A 25235-nucleotide genomic window follows, 5' to 3' on the forward strand; every position below is an offset into this window, starting at 1 on the left:
AGAAGATTTGAAAATTTTATCTTGAAATATTCACAATAAAATTTGAAATTCAAATATTTCTGAGTTTCCAAAAACTAGGTCAAACTAATTTTTTAGACTTTTACTCACATTACTTCATTTTTTTCTAAATTAGATGCATGATCAAATATTAATTTTAAATTTTAAAATCTATGACCAAATGAAAATCTTTGGTCATAAATTTAAAATTAGATTTGAAAAATTTATCTTTAAATATCCGTTTGACCATAAAATTTGATGTTCAAATACTTTCAAATTTAAAAAAACTAGGTCAAACCATTTTTTGGTACTTTTACTCACATTTCTTCATTTTTTTCTAAATTAGATGCATGATCAAATATTAATTTTAAATTTTAAAATCTATGACCAAATGAAAATCTTTGGTCATAAATTTAAAATTAGATTTGAAAAATTTATCTTTAAATATCCGTTTGACCATAAAATTTGATGTTCAAATACTTTCAAATTTAAAAAAACTAGGTCAAATCATTTTTTGGTACTTTCACTTACATAACTTCAATATTTTTTCTAAATATGCATGTTCAAATACCAACTTTAAATTTCAAAATCTATGATCAAATGAAAATCTTTCGTCATAGATTTAAAAAAAGATTTAGAATTTTTATTTTTAAATATCTGTTTGACCATAAAATTTGATGTTCAAATATTTTCGAGTTTTCAAAAACTAGGTCAAACCAATTCTTGAAATTTTTACTCACATGACTTTATTTTTTTTTCTGAATTAATTGCATTATCAAATTACCAGTATTAAATTTTCAAAATTTATGATCAAACGATAATCTTTTATCATAAATTTAAAAAAAGGATTTGAAAATTTTATTTTCAAACATTTGTTTGACCATAAAATTTAATGTTAGAATATTTTCAATTTTCCAAAACATTAGGTCAAACCAATTTTTGAAACTTATTACTCACATAATTTTAATTTTTTTAAAATATACATAAAATTTATGGCCAAATGAAAGCGCAAACAAACAAAAGAAGGTGACGCGACCCTCCATTTCTTTCCTTCCCATCCCAATGAAAAAAAAAAAAACCATTATCACATCTTTCTATCTATTTGTGATTTCTGCTGACGTGGCCCAATAGAAAGTAGTGCAACTTTTTCAAGATTTGAGTTCATATCCTAGCTAAATACAATGCTATAAATATATGCATATTTTCGTACTGTTGTACCTTCACATCACTTTGCTCTACATTCCTCCACACCCACATTGGATTAATCACACAGCATTTGATCCTTTTATATAAAAAGACTCAATTTTTTTCTTCCCATTATCAACATTTGTCTTATCCCTCCAATCAAATCTTAATTTCTTGGCTTCATTTTTCAAGTATAAACAGCATTTTAGTGACAGTGGCACTAGCACACCACTAAAAATTTCTTGAAAAAAATTGAAGTAAATCCCTTATCAAGAAAACCCCTTATAAATTTGTGGGTTTTCATTGAAACAAACATACAAACACTTGAATAGACTAATCATGGCTTTGTGTGCATATGCATTTCCTGGGGTTTTGAACAGGACAACAGTGGTTTCAGATTCTTCAAAGACAACCCCTTTATTCACTGAATGGATTCATGGAACAGATCTGCAGTTTCTGTTCCAACACAAGCTTACTCATGAGGTTTGATTTTTTATTTTTGTTTAATTTGAGTAAATTTTTGAACCATTAGTAGAATGCTCGTGTTCAAATTGAACCATTTTTTCCATATGTAGTTCTTTCTATGCTGATTGCTTGTATTAGTGTTTCTTGGTTTTCTTCTAAATGGTGATCAGTGATTCAATCAATTTAAGTTTATTTTCCGTGGTGGATTCAAGATTTGAAGCTTATGGGTTGCTATAGCGGAGTTAAATTAATATAGGATAGTAATTGGATTGTTTTTTGCTATATAGGTAAAATGTTATCTGGTTCTCGTTGAACTCGTTACTTATGCTCTAGATCCACCCTTGTTTATTTGGAAGTAAATTTCTTCATTGGAATTGGAAAGATATGTTTTTTAATAAGCTGTCAGGTCAAAGATGATATCTAGATGTGAAAAGGATATATTTATTGACATTTAGGTGCATTTAACTGTCAGTTTGCGATTAAATTGTGCTGACTGAGATGGTTGTTTTTGTACTGATATATTATGAAGGTCAAGAAAAGGTCACGTGTGATTCAGGCTTCCTTGTCAGAATCTGGAGAATACTACACACAGAGACCACCAACACCTATTTTGGACACTATCAACTATCCCATTCATATGAAAAATCTTTCTCTAAAGGTAGAATTTTATATGTCACTTAATTGTACCCATGGAAAATGAGTCAACAAAGTATGTGCTTAAAGTTTCAAAATTGATTTTGATGTAGGAACTCAAGCAACTAGCAGATGAACTAAGATCAGATACTATTTTCAATGTATCAAAGACTGGGGGTCACCTTGGCTCAAGTCTTGGTGTTGTGGAGCTTACCGTTGCTCTTCATTATGTCTTCAATGCACCCCAGGATAGGATACTCTGGGATGTTGGTCATCAGGTGATAATCTTGTTTTCTGATTGATATGGTGAACTTATAACAGAAGTTTCACTTAGTAGTATTCTCATTTTGATGGTGTGGTTTGAATGTTGCAGTCTTATCCTCACAAAATCTTGACCGGTAGAAGGGAGAAGATGTCAACATTAAGACAAACAAATGGTCTTGCAGGATTTACTAAGAGGTCGGAGAGTGAATATGATTGCTTTGGAACTGGCCACAGTTCCACCACCATCTCAGCAGGCCTAGGTATATATCTATTCCACCCTTCTGTGCACCGAGTTGAATACAGAACAAGACTCATGATACTTGAATTGAATTTCCCCTCAGATATGGATCAGATTTGAACATTAGTAATAATTCAATCTATATTGGGGTTTTAATTTGGCGATATGAATGCCGGGGCATTATTTGAATTGGTGTCCCTACATCCATATGAGTTAATGTCACTTGGCATATGTTTACTCTTCTGGTATATAAATCCATCATAAATGTACATGAATTATAACTCAAGTATAAAGTCTGTAATTTTAGTTATTCAGACTTTAAAAGTGGTTTCTTTGAATGATCAGGGATGGCTGTTGGAAGAGATCTAAAAGGAAGAAACAACAATGTTATTGCCGTAATAGGTGATGGTGCCATGACAGCAGGTCAAGCTTATGAAGCCATGAATAATGCTGGTTACCTGGACTCTGACATGATTGTTATTTTAAACGACAATAGACAAGTTTCTTTACCTACTGCTACTCTGGATGGACCAGTTGCTCCTGTTGGAGCTCTAAGTAGTGCTTTGAGCAGGTTACAGTCTAATAGGCCTCTCAGAGAACTAAGAGAAGTCGCTAAGGTTTGCATACTGATAGAAATATTTGAATTAATGGTTTTTCTAGTGATGGAACTGAATTGGATTTTATGTGATTGAAATTGCTGCAGGGAGTTACTAAGCAGATTGGTGGACCTATGCATGAGCTTGCTGCAAAAGTTGATGAATATGCTCGTGGCATGATCAGTGGTTCTGGATCAACATTGTTTGAAGAACTTGGACTTTATTATATTGGTCCTGTGGATGGTCACAACATTGATGATCTTATTGCTATTCTCAAAGAGGTTAGAAGTACTAAAACTACAGGTCCAGTACTGATCCATGTTGTCACTGAGAAAGGCAGAGGTTATCCATATGCCGAGAGAGCTGCAGACAAGTATCATGGTAAACAATCACTTATCCAGTTACCGCCACTAGACTACTGCCTGAAATCTTTAAACCAATACATATGCTTCAAGTGTGTCTCATTTTCACATTTCAATGGATACTTAATATCCAAATGATATTTCGATTTGGTTCTATAATCTATCTGATAGTGTGAATGTTCTTGAGAAGTCATTGGACATTGTACTTCTGATGCTGAGCATGAGAAACGTCTTGCTGTTTCTTCTGTTTTCCTTTTGTGTTTCACAAAGGTCATTCTTGTTTAAATAGAAAGCACTAAATTTAAATCTGTTTATGGCTTGCAGGAGTTGCCAAGTTTGATCCAGCAACAGGAAAGCAATTCAAAGCCAGTGCCAAGACGCAATCCTATACAACATATTTTGCAGAGGCTTTAATTGCAGAAGCAGAAGCAGATAAAGACATTGTTGCAATCCATGCTGCCATGGGGGGTGGGACCGGAATGAACCTTTTCCACCGTCGCTTCCCAACACGGTGTTTTGATGTTGGAATAGCAGAACAACATGCAGTAACCTTTGCTGCTGGATTGGCTTGTGAAGGCATTAAGCCTTTCTGTGCAATTTATTCTTCTTTCATGCAGAGGGCTTATGACCAGGCAAGCCAAATGCCTCCAATAATTCTCATTTTGTAGAATATAGTGCAGTTTCAGTTAATGTTATAATCTGCTGATTTTACAGCCAAGAAAACCCTATAACCGAGTTGTTCATGGTGGGTCTATATCCAGGTAGTGCATGACGTTGATTTGCAAAAGCTGCCTGTGAGGTTTGCTATGGACAGAGCAGGTCTTGTTGGAGCAGATGGTCCTACACATTGTGGTGCATTTGATGTTACTTACATGGCATGTCTTCCTAACATGGTTGTAATGGCTCCTGCTGATGAAGCAGAGCTGTTTCACATGGTAGCAACTGCTGCCGCCATTGATGACAGACCAAGTTGTTTCAGATACCCAAGAGGAAATGGGATTGGTGTAGAGCTTCCAGCTGGAAACAAAGGAATTCCCATTGAGGTACTTTTTAAATTTCACGCCTTTAATGCTGTCTGATATCTATCAGACGATTGAGTGATGACATTTGACTTTTCCTGTAAACGAATTCAGGTTGGTAAAGGTAGGATATTGATTGAAGGGGAGAGAGTGGCTCTACTGGGATATGGCTCAGCAGTGCAGAACTGTTTGGCTGCTGCTGCTGTGTTAGAGTCCCGCGGCTTACAAGTAACAGTTGCAGATGCACGTTTCTGCAAACCACTGGACGGTACTCTCATAAGGAGCCTTGCAAAATCGCACGAGGTACTGATCACTGTTGAAGAAGGATCAATTGGAGGTTTTGGATCGCATGTTGTGCAGTTTATGGCTTTAGATGGGCTTCTTGATGGAAAGTTGAAGGTAAAACTCTCCTGAAGATATTTCATACCTAATGTGTATGTGCATTTGGTTATTTCCTCAAATGTTACCATGAGTTCTAATAGCTATATCAGAAGTCTTCAAAGATTACTCAACTCTGTCACTTGTTTATTTTGTGCAGTGGAGACCAATAGTTCTTCCTGATCGATACATTGACCATGGATCTCCTGCTGATCAGTTGGCGGAAGCTGGCCTAACACCATCTCACATTGCAGCAACAGTATTTAACGTACTTGGACAAACCAGAGAGGCTCTAGAGGTCATGACGTAAGATGTTAGAAGTGTAGAAGATCATATACTGTAAAATATAGTTTTAGGGAAACTCACTAACGAGCTCATGAGACAGTTTAAGCAGGTTAAAACATGTACTTATGCTCCAAATATGTTAAGTTTCCATGGCTGAGCCAAGTTCAAGCCCTCCTCTTAGTCTCCTACATGACTGATGATTAACTCGTATTGTTTCTAATTGTGTAACCAGTTCTAGATTTTTCGAGTTATGAAGATAAATGAATATGAAAGATTCTCTTTTTTAGTTGCACAAAGAATCAATGGCATTGTAACTTGTGAGCATGAAATCACATATAAAGTTGAACATTAGAATGTATGGATGAAACCATTTTCTACAAGAGTAAACTTTGTTATGCACGTTTGAAGAACTATTAGAATCAACAGATGATTACCCCCATGGAAGAACTTCTCATGTAGCAGCACACAAGAGTCTACATTGATGCAAAAAAATTGAGTTTTGATTGAGCAATAAACAAAGAAACTTTTTGTAGAGTCGACGAATGTATATATTTTTCTCAATAACAATTATGTCCGAATCCGTTTGTATGCACGTTGACATTTGCATTGTGTACCTGTTACCTCCCTACAAGTATCACAGACTCTAGTAATCACCAAGTCCACAAATGTGACTTTTAGGTATTCATTTGGTGAGGTAGGCTTGTCAAGTCTCTACTTTTCCAGATGCATGTACCTATATTACTTAAAGCCATAACTATTCATTTGGTCTGTCCACTTTCAGATGATGGAATAAATACAAAAAAGAATCACTTGAGCACTGTACACCCTCAGGCTAAGAAGATTCTCCAAAGTAGGAGAGGGCATTGGGGCGTTCGGATTGGATATAAAAATTTTGATTTTGGATTTTAGTATTGAAGAAATTACAATTCAAAACTCAGATTGGATTGGATTCGATTGTTTAAGTTCGGTTTTTGATTAATAGGTTTAGATATTTTCACTTTTGATTTTTGAGCTTTTAAGACATGCCATAATAATTAACAATCTCAATTCACATAATAGTTTATACCTTAAAATGTATAATTTTTTGTAGTTAATAAGGAATGAGGCCACCCTTCCGCTCATGATGTGTATTAAGCTTTATTTATTCCTCATGGCCATAACGTGAGAGTGAGACGTGAGAAAGAAAAAAACCCTATATTATTTTTCATTTAGTAAAAAATTCCATATTGGACTTAACACTATAATGGGCATGGCCATTGGGTATTGATATGTTGGACTTTTGGAAATTAAACTTATTAGTATTAGGCACATATGGCTAGAGCACTAGAGCTGAATATGAAGTATAAAATTATTGAATTTTCAAAGTACTAAGTCTAATATACAATTCGAAATTCATAAATCTTAAAAATGAAAATTTTCAAAATCAATTCCATAATTCAAAAATCTAAATAAAATACCTAAAAACTTTCGATTTCAGATTAACCAAAATTATGCGCACCCTACTCTAAAGTGCTCTGTCCGCTGCTTAATTGTCATTATTAGGTTTTGTTGTTGGCCACTAAAGTTTGTTTATTGCATTTCTAAATATGAGGATTAATCTAAAATACTACAATCCACTCACAAATCACTAAAGATAACGTTCTTTGGTATATATAAATAAATTAATGTTCGGCTATATTGCATTAGTTTTTTTAAAAAAAAGCAGCTCTGTGTATTGAAGTTTTCATTAAATGATAAAGGATTTATTAATTGTATGTAACTTTACTTTACATGTATGTAAAAAGTTGTTTTCAGTTTTCATGACTTGAACATGTGACAAATCTCAACAACTTTATCTGCTATTCCAAAGTAGGGATGTTAACTGGGTCGGGTGTCCTGATTTTCGGCCCACCAAGATCGGTCCATTAAGGGACCGGATCGAGTTCCTGTCCATCCCAAAAAAAATTGAGCTGGTCCGGTCTATTTTTTGGCCTGGACCGGTAAGACCAGCCCGGTAAGGTATCGGTAGCCGGCCCACCAGTCCACCGGCCCGCTTTAATTTTTATTTTTTTTAAATTTTCATATTTGGCCGTTTGGGCCATTTTTCAGAAATAGCCGTTGGGCCCAACGGCTAACGGCCATTGTTGAAAATGGGCCAAAAATGGCCTTTTTTTTAAAAAAAAAGGGGGGAAATTACTCATTTACACATGTTATATTACCATATTTACTAATACTCCCAACTAGTTGAAAAAATATCAAAAATCCCTATTTTTTTAACTCTCTCACTCTTTCACTAATACATCACTTTTACCTTATATCAGTTATTCTAAATTCACGCCTATTCTTCAGCCTCGTCGTCGGCAGTTTTTTTTTTCCAATTTCAGTCCATCTATTTCTCAATTTCAAGCTTCTAAGTAAGGATATTCAAGTTTTTCCTTTACTGGTATCTCACTTCATTCTCACCTCCTTCGATTTCCTTTATTTTCTTCTGTAATTTTTTTTTACTCATATTGTTTACTGATACACATGAAATCCGCTCCATCTTTTAGTGTTGGTCTCACTCAGTTGAATAAAAATTAAGAAATTCTTGTTTCACCGGACAAGGTTAGATCCAAACGTCGTAACGATCCATCAGTGATGGATAACGTACGTGAGAAATTGAAGTCGAAATCTCAAGTTCAACATTCACCCAAAGAAGTCGACAAGAAGATTGAAGAGATTTCAACACGCCCTAATCTCCCAAAGGTATGAGTTCATCTAAGATGTTTTTTTTAATATCGTTTTTATGAAGATTTACTGCTTCTGATACATATAATTTTATGTATCAGATTCATATGTATCAACCTTTAATGATTCTGATACATCGAGTTTTTGTATCAAATGCTCATGTATCAGAATTTACTACTTCTGATACATCTTATTTATGTATCAGGTTCTCATGTATCAAGCTTACATGAGAATCTGATACATCCTGTTTATATTATTTTTTTTAAAATGTCATTTTTCTGAAGATTTATTGATTCCTGATACATCTAGTTTATGTATCAAATTCTTGTATATCAAGCTTTAATATTTCTGATACATAGTGTTTTTGTATCGGATTCTCATGTATCAAACTTTAATATTTCTGATACATCTTATTTATGTATTAGATTCTCATTTATCAAGCTATAAGCATAGCTTGTGTGTATTAACAAATATGCATATTTAAATCATTACTGTGTCAAATTTAATTTTTTTTTAAAGTTGTGTATTCATTTTTTTTTGCAGGGATTGTGGTGTTTTCATGGCTATTTTTGCTGAATATCTTAGTGATGAAATTTTTATTTCAACTACTGGACTACATGTCGAATTCTTCCGTTCAAGATATGCCGCACTATTGTGGATTTATGGTTATCGAAAGGCCAAGGATGGTTATGTTAGTGACAATGACGATCCAAAAAAATCTAAGAGATATTTCATATCCCCTGGTCAAGAAGAATCGATGGACGTCGAGTAGTTTTTTTTTTAATTTTATAATAGTAGAATGTACACTTATGTTTTTGCACCAATAGTAAATATTTTTTTGCCTATTCAACAATTTAGCAGACTTTTAAGTTTTTCTCATATTTATGTATCATATTCTGATTTATCAAACTTGAATGCTTCTGAAACTTCTTATTTATTTATCAGGTTTTTATTTATCAATCTTTAATACTTATGATACATCTTGTTTTTGTATCATATTCTCATGTATCAAACTTGATTGCTTTTGATACATCTACTTTATATATCAAATTGTAATGTATCAAGATTTAATGATTTTGATACATCTACATTTATATATCAGAATATCATGTATCAATCTTTACAACTTCTGATACATATACTTTATATATCAGATTATAATGTATCAAGATTTAATAATTCTGATACATCTACATTTATATATCAGAATATCATGTATCAATCTTTACAACTTCTGATACATATACTTTATGTATCAGATTGTAATGTATCAAGATTTAATGATTCTGATACATCTACATTTATATATCAGAATATCATGTATCAATCTTTACAACTTCTGATATATCTACTTTATGTATCAGATTGTAATGTATCAAGATTTAATGATTCTGATACATCTACATTTATTTATCAGAATATCATGTATCAATCTTTACTGCTTCTGATACATTGTTTATGCATCAGATTGCAATGTATCAAGCTTTATAGATTCTGATACATCTACATTTATGTATCAGCATCTCATGTATCAAGCTTTAGAGCTTCTGATATATCTAGATTATGTTTCAGATTCTTATGTGTCAAGATATAATAATTCTGATACATCTACATTTATGTAGCATTTTATCATGTATCAAGCTTTACAGCTCTTGATACATCTACTTTATGTATCAGATTCTCATGTATCAAACTATAATGCTTCTGATACATCCATATTTATGTACCAAATTATCATGTTTCAAGCTTTACAGCTCTTGATACATCTACAACCTATATCAATACAACATGTTATGTATCAACCACAATTCAGTTAAAAATTAATACAACAACCTTTAAAGTATCAACCCTTAATACGTCGAATGTTTATGTATCCGCTATTCTCATGTATCAGATTCGAAATTACTATCAATACCAAGTAATTTACAATAAAAATAATTACCAACCATCCATGTATCAATTATTGATATTCAATTACTATTCTGGTTAATTGATATACGTATCAAATACAACCCACACTGTAATAACAATTATGTAGATGTAAGTACATGATCCAAATAAAATGTATTCTGGCATAATAAAACATCATTTCTCTTTGGGAATGAAATTACAAGTCTTTATGTTGTGGCCTTCATGGCCACAACGACTACAATAATTTGTGTTCATTCTTATCTTCTCACTAGAGTATTTTTTTCTTCCTTTCTTTGGTCTTTCTGACATCCTTTTGTATCTTGGTGGCAAGATGAATTCTTTCAAAATTTCTTTCAGAACAGACCAATCTTTCTTATCTGGCATTGGAACCATTGGCAATTGATAAGTATTTGCCAATGCCTCTAGCTTGTAATAATCAGAACAATATGGGTGCATGTCTGTAATGTTCTTGCTCTTCAACACTGCAATTGCGTGTGGACATGGTATCTCGTCTAGTTGAAACTTGTCACAATTGCATGTTTTTCTTTCAAGACACATAATGTATCTTATACCTGACTCATAAACAAAATAAAGATATTCTGATGAAGCAACAACCTGCAGTAAATAATTATCACGGATATGTATCATAACTGATATATCAAATACAGAACTGATGTATCGGGAAGTAATGATCACAGGAAATACGGAACTAATGTATCATATAGCTATGTATCAAGCAACTATGTATCAAGTAGATATCTACTTAAAAAAATAACTAGTGTGTACCTTCATTCTCGAACACTTCATTGTGTTTTATACTAGGATATCTTCGAATTTCCTACCTAAAGTATGTTTTGTATAAACTGTTATTTCCATATTTTTGCAGTTTCAAGCACCAAATAACATTCTCGTTTGCTCCAAAAAGTCAATTATAAGCAGCTCTCGTTTGGAGAATAATGTTTTCACTTTTTAAGGTCGATAGTTATCTCAAACTATATATGTGAATATGCTAACACACTTCTGAAAATATTAGCTTGTCTTAGTGATGATGAATCAAAACACACACACAAATTTATAAGTTTTTTCTAGAATTAGTTTTTGACACGACAATTCTTCCTGATTTCTCCATCATTTCCGGTAAGGACTTGAATGGCTCCCATTTTCATCATGGATCTTGCAAACTCAAAAAAGAAATCTTTATTTTTTTGCAATTTCTTGACGACATTTACTGAGTTTGTGTCAGTGAGAAGGGCTGCATCAGATTGGAACAATCCTTTGTTCTGATTAAGAAGGATGTTGAAATAATTGCTATCAAATGAAGTTGAGCTCAAAGGGTCCATTTCCACAATGTTATTTAGATTAGTGCATGATCTCTTTAAAGATTCAGCATAAGTAGCATTGAGAGATGGATCCATGTCACCTTTGCCAGTGAAATTAAAGAGTCTTCTTGAGAATGCTCCACAATGAGCAACACCAATTGTGTGAGCACCTACAAGAATGCATGGATGAAGTATATTATTATTCATGGATTTAACTTATATACATTGACAGTGTACATAAATACACTACCCTCCCACTCCCACCCCCACTCCAACCTCCCAGTCTTGTTGAATTACGTAATCATCTCATATAAAAGCTAAATTTGTTAGAAAGAATACACTTTAAATTATTTAATTACGTCTTGATCAATTTTGTCTCCTCGCGTGAGGACTTGATTTTTTTTTAACAATGGATCGTAATAAGAATCAAATTCAAAATCTCAATCTATATCTCATTTGAAAACGTAAGTTGTTATTGGTAGAATAGTCTTTTAATAACATAATTAAGTTTTCAGCATGTCCCAATTTATTTTACAAAAACTTTTGAAACTTGTGATCTAAAAAAAAGTAGTGAAATTTGTCCAATAAATCATCTGAGAAAATAAGAAATATATTTAAAGTTAAATTCATCTTTTCTTTACCTGATAGTGCAACGAGATCATCCACATTTAGGCGTTTGTTTGCAAAGATTTGCTTAAGGGTTGCAAAATCTGAGAATGGTGAAGGTAAGTTTCCGTTCACTTCACTTGCAAGGGAAACATTTCCATCTTTTCTTCCCGTCTCCACTTCCCACATTAAAGTTTTAAACTGCATACAATGACTTAATTAGAGTAGATCATTTTTATATTCTTTATAATGTCAGCATAAATTATTAATTTCTTGAATCTTCTTTTAAATACGTAGACTTATTATATTACTTACGGGAAAAGAAACAGCATCACGAGCAGCTAAAGCTAAAATGTCAGCACAAGAAACAATGCCAGGACATTTAGCCTCAACTTGTCGCTTGATATCATCAATTACATCGAAACCACCCAAAGAGAGATTTGGCCTAGCCTCCTTCTCAGAATCATCCGTTCCCACTTTATCCAGCAATATGGATGCGTCACACCCCTACAAATTTGCATAATGTCGGGACATTAATTAACGTAACATGTGACTAGTAAATATATATATATATATATGTATATTCAGTATCAGTGCATATAAGTTAAATCTTATTACTAGATAATGTACGTGCATGATAGTAATTCTAATTGGTATACATACCCTAACGAAACAATCATGGTAGTGGACTCGAAGCAATTTAGCACCCAAGGTAGCGTCATTTCTAGCTTTGCTCCAAGTGATATCTCTAATAAGTTGTTCAGCATTTGGACAACTAGTTCTCTTATAGAAGTTCTTACGTGGTACCTTTCCTGCACCCCCAGCAACTCCACCAAGAACAAGACACAGAAAAACAAGACAACTTAGTGCTAAATGAGTTCTCATTTTCTTTTCTTAGCTAGGAATTAAGTGAAGGGGGACAATATACAAGACAATGTTGTTGAAGGACTTAATTAAACTTAAGATTGAAGATGACGATAAAGCAAATTGATTAAGCTAAGGCACAATGGCTTTACTCTCGAGGAGAGTTTCCTTTTATAGGCAAACATGCAAGGTGCGACAGCTAATGGGAAGAGATATAAAAATAACCGTTCACTTAAAATTGGCCTTAGTTTGTGGGTCATGTTGAGTTTATCTTCTCAAAGTCTCTACAAAAATAATAGGCCTAATACATAAACGTGCCTTTTGACTTGACATCAACTGATAGCTATGCCTTTCCAACAATTTGAGTATAGACAAATAGACACTTAAACTTGTATAAGGTTCAACAAGTAGACATATATGTATAACGTGCTATTCACGTCATATATATGTGGTTTCCTACAAGTATTATGTCACAAAAGACGTCAGTGTCTACTTGTACACATCCAAAGTTGAAGAACATAGACGTTAGTTGAAATATAGTTAAAGAACACATTTATGTATTATGCCAAAATAATACTACTATACTTTACTTTCTCCATTTCATTTTATTTTATTTGACTCGACACAATTTTTTTTAAAAAAATAGTACTTTTAAAACTTACGATATTTAATTTATATGTATATGATAACACTTGTGTGCGTATTATAATACTTTTGAAACTTATGATATTAAACATAATATGCTACTAAAAATAATATGAAAAGTTGAAAGCAAATAGAATTGAGAGCTATCTTGCTTGGTGAGCTCCCCGCCTTCCATGGTTGAGGATTCAAACCCCATCCCCTAATGTAATAAATAAATAAAAAGTTTAAGCAAATTATTTCTAAATTTAGAAATCAGAAATGTGCTATTTTTTAAGAAAAAGTAGTAATAAATATAAACGTCCTCTCTAGTTCTTTGACTTTGAAATTTAGCAAAGATTTCTGTGATATGCTTTACTTTGTATAGTTTCTTAATATTTAATAAAAGTTGAGTTGATCTAATTTTATTTAGCTTTGATGATTAATTAAACTGACTTTTAATCAACAAAAAATGTCATATAAATTAAAACAAAAAAGTATATACTGAGATTTCAAGCCATTAAAAACCGACTTCTACATTTACACTAAAGAATAATGTAACAACATAAAAAACAAATTTTAAAAAACGACCAAGTTAAGTAAAATCCCATTACATGTATGTTTGTCGATCCAAAGGAGGAAAATAGAAAACTAAGAGGTTATCATTGTCTGACCATTTTTAGTATTTAAATTACGCATTTTCAGCAAATCATTGTCTGAATATTGTTGAGATTTTGGTTATCACGTCGTTCAACATTATTCTGTTTGGAAAGATCATGCAAGCTGCCCATTACCTTACATAGTATTACTAGCTACTAAAAAACTTAGAGTGAAGTACAAGATATATATTGACAAGTTCCTAGCTATACGACAGAGAGGTCGAATTAATCAAGATTGACCTAGAATTTTAGAACGGAAAAGGTCCAAAAATATCTTTGAACTATAGGAAAAAGTTTTAAAATATCCTCCATCCAGCTTCTGGTTTAAAAATACCATTCTACTCATCTTTTGGTCTAATAATACCCTTCCATTCATCTTTTTGACTCACTATAATCCTTGAAACTAATAACACTCTTTTTATTTTTTATTTCTTAAGAATATTTATCATGTGTCATTTTCTTATTGGATAAAATAAAAATTCTATCTCCACTAATTTTTTTCATAATTTATCTAAGGAAAAAACAATATACCTCTTCAAGATCCCAATTTATTTTAGAAACATCTAATAGTTTTTTGTTGTTGTAGCTTTTTATTTTTATTTTTTTAAAAGTTTATTTTGGGATAATGAAGAAGGATATTGTCTTGATTTTGATAAATTACGGGGAAAATATAAAAAAAAATTATTTTCTCTAGTTTTTTTAAAAAAAAATTTAGTTTTTTATGGTCATCAAACATGCATATTTTTTTTGGTTTGGATAAATTATGAGAAAAAAATTGAAAAACTTTTTTTTAAAATCTTTTAGTTATATGTATTATTGCAAGATAGTTTTACAATGACTATCTAAAAACTACCTTGTAATAACTAAAAAACTTATTTATTTATTTATTTTAACTATCTTGTAATAAGGAATTTAGTTTAAAATAATTTTTAACTATCTTGTAATTACTAAAAAATAATTTAGTTATACGTGAAACTAAAATCTTTTAGTTATTTTATTTATACGTATTGTAAAAAAATCAGTATTATTAAACATAAAAGAAAAAGCTAAGAAATAAAAAAATCTAGTCTTTTTTTTCTGGTTAACCGGATAAAAAAAATTCTAGTCTTGTTCATCAAATTATTTTTTTTTTTTAAAATAATTGGAAGGGCGGAGGGTCTTGAAGATGTATATTGTTTTTGTCTTAGATAAATTATAATTTTATTTTAATGGAGGTGAGATTTTTATTTCATCCAATAAGAAAATGACACGTGATAAATATTTTTTAAAAATAAAAAATAAAGAGAGAGTTGTTAGTTTTAAGGGTTATAGTGAGCCAAAAAGGTGAATGTAAGGGTATTTTTAGATCAAAAGATGAGTATAAGGGTATTTTTAGACCAAAAGGTGGATAAAGAGTATTTTTAAACCTTTTTCTATAGTTCAGGGGTATTTTTAACCCTTTTTCGATTTTAAAATTGTATTGAAAATTACATTATTATATGCTTTGGGGAATAAGGTAGGAGAATAATTATTTTGGGAGTATTAATTTATAGGGTTCATGAGTCTTGAAATAGTAAGTTGTAGGTATGTTTGTCGAAAAATTGAGAGCTGCAATCAAAGTTAAATTTGTGAAAAAAAGGGTTAAAGATAAGTGAATTAGGTTCGATCAAACCTCTTTTCTATTTTGGCTAAGTCCAAAAAACGGAAATAAATGAAACGAATATATTTAATTAACTTTAAGCAAAGAATAAAAAATCTAAATGTTGAAATGCAAGAACTAGAGTAAAAATAAGAAGATCTTGCTATTGCCAACACTCAATCGAGAGAGAGTGCATTACAAGTGAAAAAAATGAGATGCCTCTTTCTCTCATGTAAGAGTTTATTTATAGTGTAAAAATTTATAAGTATTATTATAAAAAGAAACTCTATAGCTAGAAAAAAGAGTATTCTCAACAATACTTGAGTTGTATCACGTGCTTGAGATTTGGCCCGAACGCAAAACAAATTTTTATTAGGTTAAAAACTGTTACCAGTTAGGCCTTAGAGGAGGAATAATAAAAGGTGCGCTGATTAGTACCTTGTCGTGCATTTTCTCTTACTTGGTTGTTTGCCACCAGTCTGATGCCCTTAGTGGTATTAGTACTAATGACTGTCACTAGTATTTTATAGGAAAATACTTATTCTTGATCTTTAACTAGGCTGATTCTTTCCATATGTTGAATCCAAAATGGGTCCATTTGTCAAGACCAAGTTTCTTTTGAAGATAAGGAAAGACGAATATATGAAACATGTTGAATAACGTGGTATGATCGGCGTGTATAACTATTAATTGTTATAGAGTTAGAGTTACACTAGGATTGATCTACTAAAAGTCGACTAGGCTGCTATGACTTGTACTAACTGAAGTCGACTAGGATAAGTTATATGTATAGTAGTAGTAGTCAACCACTGCTCTTGTAAATTGTGTATTTGTATTGTAGTAGAACTCTAAGTGTAGCAAGTCTAGGACTCTACAATTCATTCCTATATAAAGAGCATGTACTCAACAATGTTATATATCAATACATTCTTGATTTCTCTTAATTATTTACGTGATATTTTTACATGGTATCAGAGCTCTTATAAGCTCTTCTTCTCTCTAAGTATTGAATCTGAAAACAAAATAACCACACGTTGAGCATTGAATCTAAAACCAAAAATAACCACACGTTCAAACTGCAATGACCCCCTCTACCAATACTCTATCCACCTCCTCACTTTACCATCTTGCTGCCTCTTGTTCCATTAAGCTTAAGCCAAAAAACTATACCATATGAAGGATACAAATGATACAGTTGATTCAGGTGATAAGATTAACTTATCTCATCACAGAGAATGAATCAACTAAAAGTAGTTGTTCAATTGAAAAGACTGTCGAGAAAGTTATAGCTGTTGAAAAGGATGCAGAAGATAGTGACAACATTGACTATCGAAAGGAGAAAAATGTGTTTCTAAGGAGTTAGATATTAGGCACCTTGACAGAAGAAAACATGTACTTGATTTTGAGCTTCTCAACTGCCAAAGAGATGTGGGAATGATTGGAAGAAGCCTATCTTCAAGCAACAAAAGATAAGGAGTTTCAGCTCAAACAATAACTGCAAAGTGTTAGGCTAGGAACTAAAATATTGATGAATACATTAGGGAATTCAAAGGTATATGTGATGACTTTGCAGCCATTCACAAACCCGTGGATGAAGATAGCAAAGTAATCAATTTTGCTAGAGGTTTAGATCTCAAGTACAAGACCTTCAAGACTGTCATGCTAGGTAAGACATCATATCCTACCCTTAATCAATTTGTCAATGCTCTCAAGGGTTTTGGTATGAGGGAGGATAAAAAAAAGGTGCCACAAATAAATCATAACATGTCATTCTTTGCTAAAAGGGGTAGGGGAGGAGGAAATTACTTCAGAAAAGAGGAAACAACATTTTCAACTCTAGAGGAAGAGGCTTCAAGCCTGTCGGACAAGGAATCTCAGAATAGTCTAAATTTTCCAAATGGAAATAAGAATAGGAATATTACTGAGTCATGTCAAATTTGTGGTAGAAATAACCATACTTCTCTTAAGTATTTTTACAGGAGGGACTACTCTTATCAATCTGCAGATGAACTACCATAAGCATTAGCTGTTGTCAATCTACAAAATGCATCTACTACTGATGATACTTTGTATGTGAATCTGAAACAAGTAGTCATATGACACATAACTCAGGTATTCTATGTAATCTTAAAAACTATAATGGACTAGATAAAATCATTATTGAAAATGGATCAAAGTTAGATATAATACATGTTGGAAATAAAACTAAATCAAGCCTATAATTACAACAAGTTTTTGTAGTTCCTAAGGTTACTAAGAATCTACTCTTAGTTAGTAAACTTGCAAAGTATAATTGTTGCACTCTTGAATTTGATGAAACTGATTTTGTTGTGAAGGACAAGAAGACAAGGATAGTACTGGCACTACAAAAAAACTGCTAAATTATGGAAATTTATTTATAGGAGTCACAAAAAAATCCCACTTCATATTCAATTTGTGGCGTTTGCATGAACCCCTGCAAAATAATTCTTTTATGGAGATTTAAGTGTAAAGGTTGTAAAAGACCCATACTATACATTTAATTTGTGGCGTTTGTTTCAACCTCCCCAAAATCATTCTTGTTATAGTAATCTTTTGTGCAGAGTCTTATACAACAAAAGAATGGAATAATCTTGACAATTTATTTTGGGTATAACGGTTGTTTCATAATATTTTTAATATTTCAAGTTGTCATTATTTTGGATTTGTTTTGTTCTTACTTTCTTTATTACTTCTTTAGTAGATAAATGAATTGTGCTTTAAGTATGCCTTACTAGATAAATTATTTATACTTTCTAAATTTTTTTTTATTTAAATAATAGTAATAGTAAAAATGAAGAGAGGGAAAAGTAAGAAAACTTCCATATTGTTTCTCTATTTCCCTCCCTTTTAATCTATTAACTCTTGTCTCCTGCGTTATTCTCTCCATATTTCCACCTTCAGCGCCATTTTCTCACCTTCCCCTTAATGTTTCCACTTTCCTCTGTTCTTTCCTTTTTTTGGTGATAAACTTTCCTTTTCAGATCACAAATTTCCTGACAATTTCTTTGGGAGAGATGGAATTTGGATCATCAGCATTAGGTCTATTTTTTTGTATTCAAATTCTCCTAATTTTGTACTCTATTTTTATCGATATGATTATTGGACAAATATTTATGCTTTATATTTTGGATGTAGATGTGTGTTTTATTTCATTCACTTCTAAGCTTTATTCGAATTGTGACATCTGTAGTTTTTATTCTCTATGCATTTGGGTGGTATCAAACAGATCCTCTTTGCGTAACTGCTTGGTTATTACTGTGTCATCTCATATTCCTTCATATTTGATTCACCTCTCTTTTCTTATGAATATGCAACCATGACAAAGGTGAAACATTTCAAGAATCCACAAAAGTTTACTAATGGACATGCTTCACCATCAATCATTCCAGCGACACAAGCACTTCCCAAATGCTTCAACTATTCCCTCGCAAGCTTATGAAGACCCACAATAAGAACAAACTTCATTTCTCCTGCAAGAAGAACAAGCTCCATTTCCACTGCAACAAGAACAGGTTCCAATTCTGTCTTCTAATTCAAGTGTAATATTTATGAACCTACATATATATTCAAAATATTAGAACGTAGATGAAAGAGGTATTCCTTATGTAAATTTTACTTCACCTTATGGGTATCTTAGTTTTTTCCTTTTTGGTTGAGTAACTTGTTTGCTTGTTAAAGACTCAGAAAACGCTATCAAATATCAAGGTCAATGAGGTTAATAACCTAACTACTGGAGAGCGCATTATTATGAAATTCGATGACTATAACATAACATATGGTGAAGCACAAGAATTGCTCGCTGAATATTGTGGATCATTAGCAGTTGATTGTAATTTATTTTCAATTAGTTTTGAGAGATGGTAAGGGCCATTAGGCATGCCTAAGAAGTACATGAAAGACTGCTTTGAAACACTATTTGAGGTAAAAGTGTTCTTAGATATATATTTACTTATTTCACCAAGATTTTAGTAGACGCGAGAAAAATAACTTCTATTCTTTTAAGCCTCGATTTCTTTTTGAAGTAAGTGAGTCCAGTGCATACAAATATTGTAATATTAGTATTTTAAAGAAGTGGGCTACACATAGGCAAAGGTTGTGGAATGAATATTTTGACCCAGCCAAAAGCAAAAATGAGATTCTAAGTAATGTGCCATGTCGTATCTAGTTACGTGTTTACTGTTTGAAACCATCAACAATGGTAAGATTCAGATTATGTTAATAAGTTTTGTTTCATCATAATTAAATAAAGATGAAAATTTTAAGTTGTAATTATTTGTTGACAGGATCTTTGTAAAAGAAATAAGGAAATTCAGAGGATGCAAAAAATGCCACACACTGGTGGTTCAAAAGCTAACTCGAGAAGACGATATGAGCTGGTATGCACATTAACTTAATAGTTTTGATTTCTCTTTAATTAAACTGTTTTAGGATAACTTTTTTTTTATAACTTTTCTTTCTTAGTTTCTGGAAACTGAAAAAACTCCTTGTAGGGAAAAAATGATTCATAAGAGAAGGAATGGATCATTTGTGAATGATGAAGGACAAACTATAGGGGTAAGTACAATATTAGTGCATTTTTTATACATTAATTCATTGTTACTGTCTAATATTCTACATCTCAAGTTTTACTATTATGTACTAACTATTGATATCTATATGCTCGTAGGAACAAATTGAACTGACTATGACTCAAGGTGACACTAATGAGACTGAAGTTTCCTCAAATGATATTATTGGGAAGATGTTAAGAAAAAAGCACTCTGAGAGAGTAAGATGTATGGGTATGAAAGTAGCTCCTTCAAATACATTCTTGAATACAAAATGACTTAGTGAGTTGAGCATTTCTTCATCTAGATACTGTGTATCATCCACGAATTCTACGTATTTACATCAAACATTGCACATTTGGAGTCCCAATTAGAAGAAATCTTGACTGCGGTGAAATATTACATGATATCAAAGGATGACAGGGTTCCTGAAAAGTTTGCTAGTCTGTTTTCTCAATCACAGGTAAAAAGTTAATATAGTTTGTACTTCTTCTATTACAATCAATTTTGTTCAGTTTAATAATATTGTGCTTCTACTATTTCAGCTTGCTGATGCAGAGAATGATCCTGTTTCACCAGTGGATATAAGAGGATCATCAGTCGATAACAACACCAATCACCAATCAAATGCTTAATATTTTTTTATGGGCTACTTTTACTTTTTATGAATTTTCATTTGTAATGATTGTCTAGGCTTGTGTTTATCATATCTTAGTTTGATGTTTAGTACTTAAATTTAGGACTTTAGATTGTCTAGGTTTGTGTTTATCATACTTTAGTTTGATGTCAATACTTAAATTTAGGACTTTAGATTGTCTAGACTTGTGTTTATCATACTTTAGTTTGATGTTCATTACTTAAATTTAGGACTTTATCTATTTTGGATCTTTTAATGGTAATTTGTTTATGATTTACATATTGATTGTTTAGTAAATTATTTATGCATATGATTGTACATGTTTAATGTATGAAGCCTAAGTTGATATCTAATGTACTCTAAGTTGATGGCATTCATGTGATCCACTGTCAGTTATCATTTTGTGCATTGTGTTAAGTTTTAACAGTGTTTGAGAACATAGTTCTGAGTTTCTAGGTGATTTTTCATCAAATTGTAAACTAATTAAACTTCACTTTGGCAAAATGGTTCTTATCAATCCTCTTTGCCTGTGGTTTGCAATAGTGTAGAAGTAATAAGTTGTTGTTCCTAAGATGCTGCAGGTGGCCTATTTTTGGAGGTTTCTCTAAACTTGTAGGTTAAATTTGATTTCATTTGGTTGTCATGTCTTTGTGAAATGGTCAACATGTTAATTCAGTTCTTGAGTTCTATCAGCTTCAGATGTACTAACTTGTCCTTCTGCAGATGATTCTACTCTTCTAGTACCATTATCCTTTTAAACTTGCACATCCACTGAGATAAACAAACAAAAACAAGTGAACTTTCAGCTTGCATACTTTCTCACAAAGATTGACAGCTAAGTTGCTAGGACTCTCAAAAAATATTTTCGTACCCACGTCAGATCCTTCAAAAATACATTTTTTTGAAGGATCTGACATATACCCGATGATATTTTTGAAGAGTCCAAGCAACATAGATTGATAGTAAAATAGAAAGAAACAACAATGTCATACCCAATGTAATCCCACAAAAAGAAACAATTTCTAAAATTTGATTCACAAACAAGCCTAACAACCGCACAAAAAATAAACAATTGGTCTAAAAATAGCTTTCAAAGGTATTTGAAGCGGGTAGCATCAATCAAAACAGGATAATGTGTGATAGTATGAAGCAAATACTTGCTTCTTCACTATCCATTTCAAACTTAAATGTTGTACGACCTCCATTTTAATTTATTTGTCTTACTTTTTTTTATAGTCCGATTCAAAAAGTAGGCCTCTTTTTTTTTCCTGGTAATTAACATTTTCATTTATCACCAATGGAAAACGATTACAAGCACCATAGCAGATTAACATAACCAGCTATCTAAATGTATCATAACAACACCCTTCTAATCTAGCTTGAAAATACAGATAAGAGATTGATTTCTATTTGGAGCTCTGATACAACAAACGAATGTAATATTCCTAGCTATGACTTCAGGCTCTCTACTCTTATTTTCAAAAATTCTCCTATTTTATTCTATCCACAAGCAGTGCACAAACTCAGTGTATACCATCTTGAATATTTGAGCAGCTCTCATTTTTCTTTTTGTATTTACTAGTACCTCTGTAAGGTGTTGGTCCTATGATATAGAGTGTTTTGTCTTAGCTTGAATCAATTATTGTAGTATTCTCCAATATTTTCTTCCATACACACATGATACAAACATATGGTCTCTATATTCAGTAAGGTCATTGCATAATGAACATGTGAGAGATATATCATTTCCCTACTGTATAAGTCTATCTGTAGTTAATAGCTTGTTCTGCAGTTGCAACCATAGTGTAATTCTAGCTCTTGATCTGACTGTATTTTTGTACATTAAGTTCTTCCATATAACTCTAGGTTTTGGGCTCAACATGTACATGTATAGTTGCCTAATTAGGTTATGTCCACAAGATGCATCAACTTGGAATTGAATAAGAGCTTTCCTAGCTTCAATTATCCTTCTTATCATCCAGCGTGCTTGCATAGGAATCCTCATTGTCTCCAGTTGCTGTCCTTTTATGTAGTAACTATGAACCCATCTAATCCACAATCTGTCTTCCTTCTTTGCCAGTGCCTAATACGTTTTTGCTATAGTTGCTTTATTTCATATGCTTATATTACTCAAATTAAGTCCTCCAAAGCAAAGAGGTGAACACACTCTAGACCATGCAATTAAAGCCTTATTAGTAATGGTATTGCTTGTAGACCATAAATAGCTTCTGTAGTAGCTATCAATTAGTTTGATAACCTTAGCAGGGATAAAAAATAGCTGAGCCTAATAGGCCTGATTATCAAATAATAATGATTGAACTAATTGTGCTCTGCCATCATATGATAGTTTCTTAGAGGTCTAGAAAGAAATCTTACCTATCATGGTTTTGATCAGTGGTTGCCATTGAAATAGAGAGGTTTTATTTGTGGACAAATGGACTCTAATATATTTGAAAGGGAGTTCATCACATGTGAAGTTAGTAATTTACAAAATCCTAGTCTGCTCTTGTGGTGATACACCTCCAAAGTAGATACAACCTTTCCCCATATTAGCTTGTAATCTAGAAGCACTTGAAAAGGTTTGGAATCATTCCATCATAGCTCGTACAAAATGATAATCTCCCCTAGATAAAAATAGTAAATCATCTGCAAAACAAAGATGAGTAATTTTCAGTTTAGCATATTTGGGATGGTACTTGAACTGCTGCTCCTTATCAAGTGTGGTAGGACATCTACTCAGGTATTCCATGGCAATTACAAATAAAAAGAGAAACACTGGGTTCCCTTGCCTTAGTCCCTTTGCTGCAGGAAATGGTTTTGTTGGTTCCCTGTTTACTAGTATGGAGTAATTTATAGTTTTTACACATTCCATAACCCAAGTAATGGACTTTCCAGGGAAACTCAGTTCCTTCATCACCTGCTCCAAGTAGATCCATTTTACACTATCATAAGGCTTTTGTAAATCAATTTTGATCATGTGAAACATTTTTCCTGCTGTATGATTTCAGTAACTCTTGTGCCATGATAATATTGTCTCCTATTCTTCTTTCAGGTACAAAATTAGCCTGTGTGGGATTGATTATGAAGGGGACAATTTTTTGTAATCTATTAGCCAAAATCTTCCTAATAATCTTATACAACAATTTGCAGTAAGATGTTGACCTATATTCTTTAATATTCATTGGATTGGTCACCTTAGGTACAAGAGTGACTGCAGTGCAATTGATATTTTGATACATCTTACCAGTTGTAAAAAAGTGTTGAATAGCTGCTATGATATCCTCCTTTATAATATGCCATGCCTTCTTGAAAAAAATACACATTATAACCATTTATACCAGGAGCTTTATCATCTCCAATAGCCTTTAAACTGCTGATAATTTCTAATTTTGTCATTGTGGCATATAACACCAGTTGTTGTTGCTAAGAAAGAATAGGCCCTACATTCATTATTAGCTTATTCACTGCTCTAAGATTGCTTGTGGATGATCCCATTAGTCCCTGATAGAATTGTATCACTTCATGCTTAATATCTTCCTGATCAAATAGTTTGGATCCAGTTAGTGATGTCAGCTCATTCATTTGTTTCCTATGGATCCTCTCCTTTAAGATAGCTGAAAATAACTTGAATTAGCATCACCAAGTTTGATCCATTTAGCTTTGGACTTCTGTTTGATTATACTCTCCTCAATACCTGACCACTTTTCAAGATATTCTAGCATTCTCCTCTTCTGATCTTGTAAGTTATCAATACATTGTATCAAGAATTATTTTTGAATATTAACTAAATTATCCCTTGCTTCGCTAACTCTTTGAGTTACATCTTTTAATTCAGTTTGGTTGAGCATCTTAAATAGTGGTTTAAGATTCTTCAGATGTATCCATATATTCTTCATGTGCCCTTTTGCTTTTTTTTGTTTCCATTCCTGCTCAATCATTAAAAGAAAAGAGGGATGATCAGCCCACACATTGAAAAATGTAAAAAGAGATTTGATACAAGGCTGTGTAGTAGTCGGCTTAATAACATAGGAGCATGATCAGATATGTTAGGCATATCATAATTTATTGCTATGTGACCCTATTGCATCATCCATTCAAAGTTTCCTAGTGCCTTGTCAATTCTACTACAAATTCTTTGGCAGCCTTTTTATTTGTTTGACCAAGTATAATATTCACCTTTCCAGTGCAGTTCATTAAGATTCAGTGGGTTGGACTGGATTACCATATAACCTGTCTTGTGGATATAGGATTGCATTGAAGTCACCATTAACTAGCCTCCACTGCATAAAAGATGACATGGATCA

General features: G+C 32.3%; 2 protein-coding genes across 2 annotated transcripts; one reads left to right on the forward strand and one right to left on the reverse strand.

Annotated features, from left to right (window-relative positions):
* The first annotated feature begins 1212 nt into the window (after positions 1-1212).
* Positions 1213-5721, forward strand: LOC129887234 (probable 1-deoxy-D-xylulose-5-phosphate synthase, chloroplastic). Its single transcript, XM_055962244.1, has 10 exons — positions 1213-1665; positions 2177-2305; positions 2394-2558; positions 2654-2804; positions 3128-3399; positions 3486-3759; positions 4065-4372; positions 4502-4783; positions 4874-5158; positions 5298-5721. Exons 1-10 carry the CDS (start codon positions 1522-1524, stop codon positions 5445-5447), a joined length of 2160 nt encoding a protein of 719 aa, XP_055818219.1. The 5' UTR covers positions 1213-1521; the 3' UTR covers positions 5448-5721.
* Positions 5722-11130: 5409 nt separating this feature from the next.
* Positions 11131-12860, reverse strand: LOC129884943 (peroxidase 24-like). Its single transcript, XM_055959205.1, has 4 exons — positions 12628-12860; positions 12280-12471; positions 12000-12165; positions 11131-11528 (listed from the first exon to the last, which is right to left on the reverse strand). The coding sequence occupies exons 1-4, from the start codon at positions 12847-12849 to the stop codon at positions 11131-11133; spliced, it is 978 nt and encodes a 325-aa protein (XP_055815180.1). The 5' UTR covers positions 12850-12860.
* Positions 12861-25235: the final 12375 nt, after the last annotated feature.

Source organism: Solanum dulcamara, chromosome 4 (assembly GCF_947179165.1).
Source record: "Solanum dulcamara chromosome 4, daSolDulc1.2, whole genome shotgun sequence".
NCBI classification, from domain to species: Eukaryota; Viridiplantae; Streptophyta; class Magnoliopsida; order Solanales; family Solanaceae; genus Solanum; species Solanum dulcamara.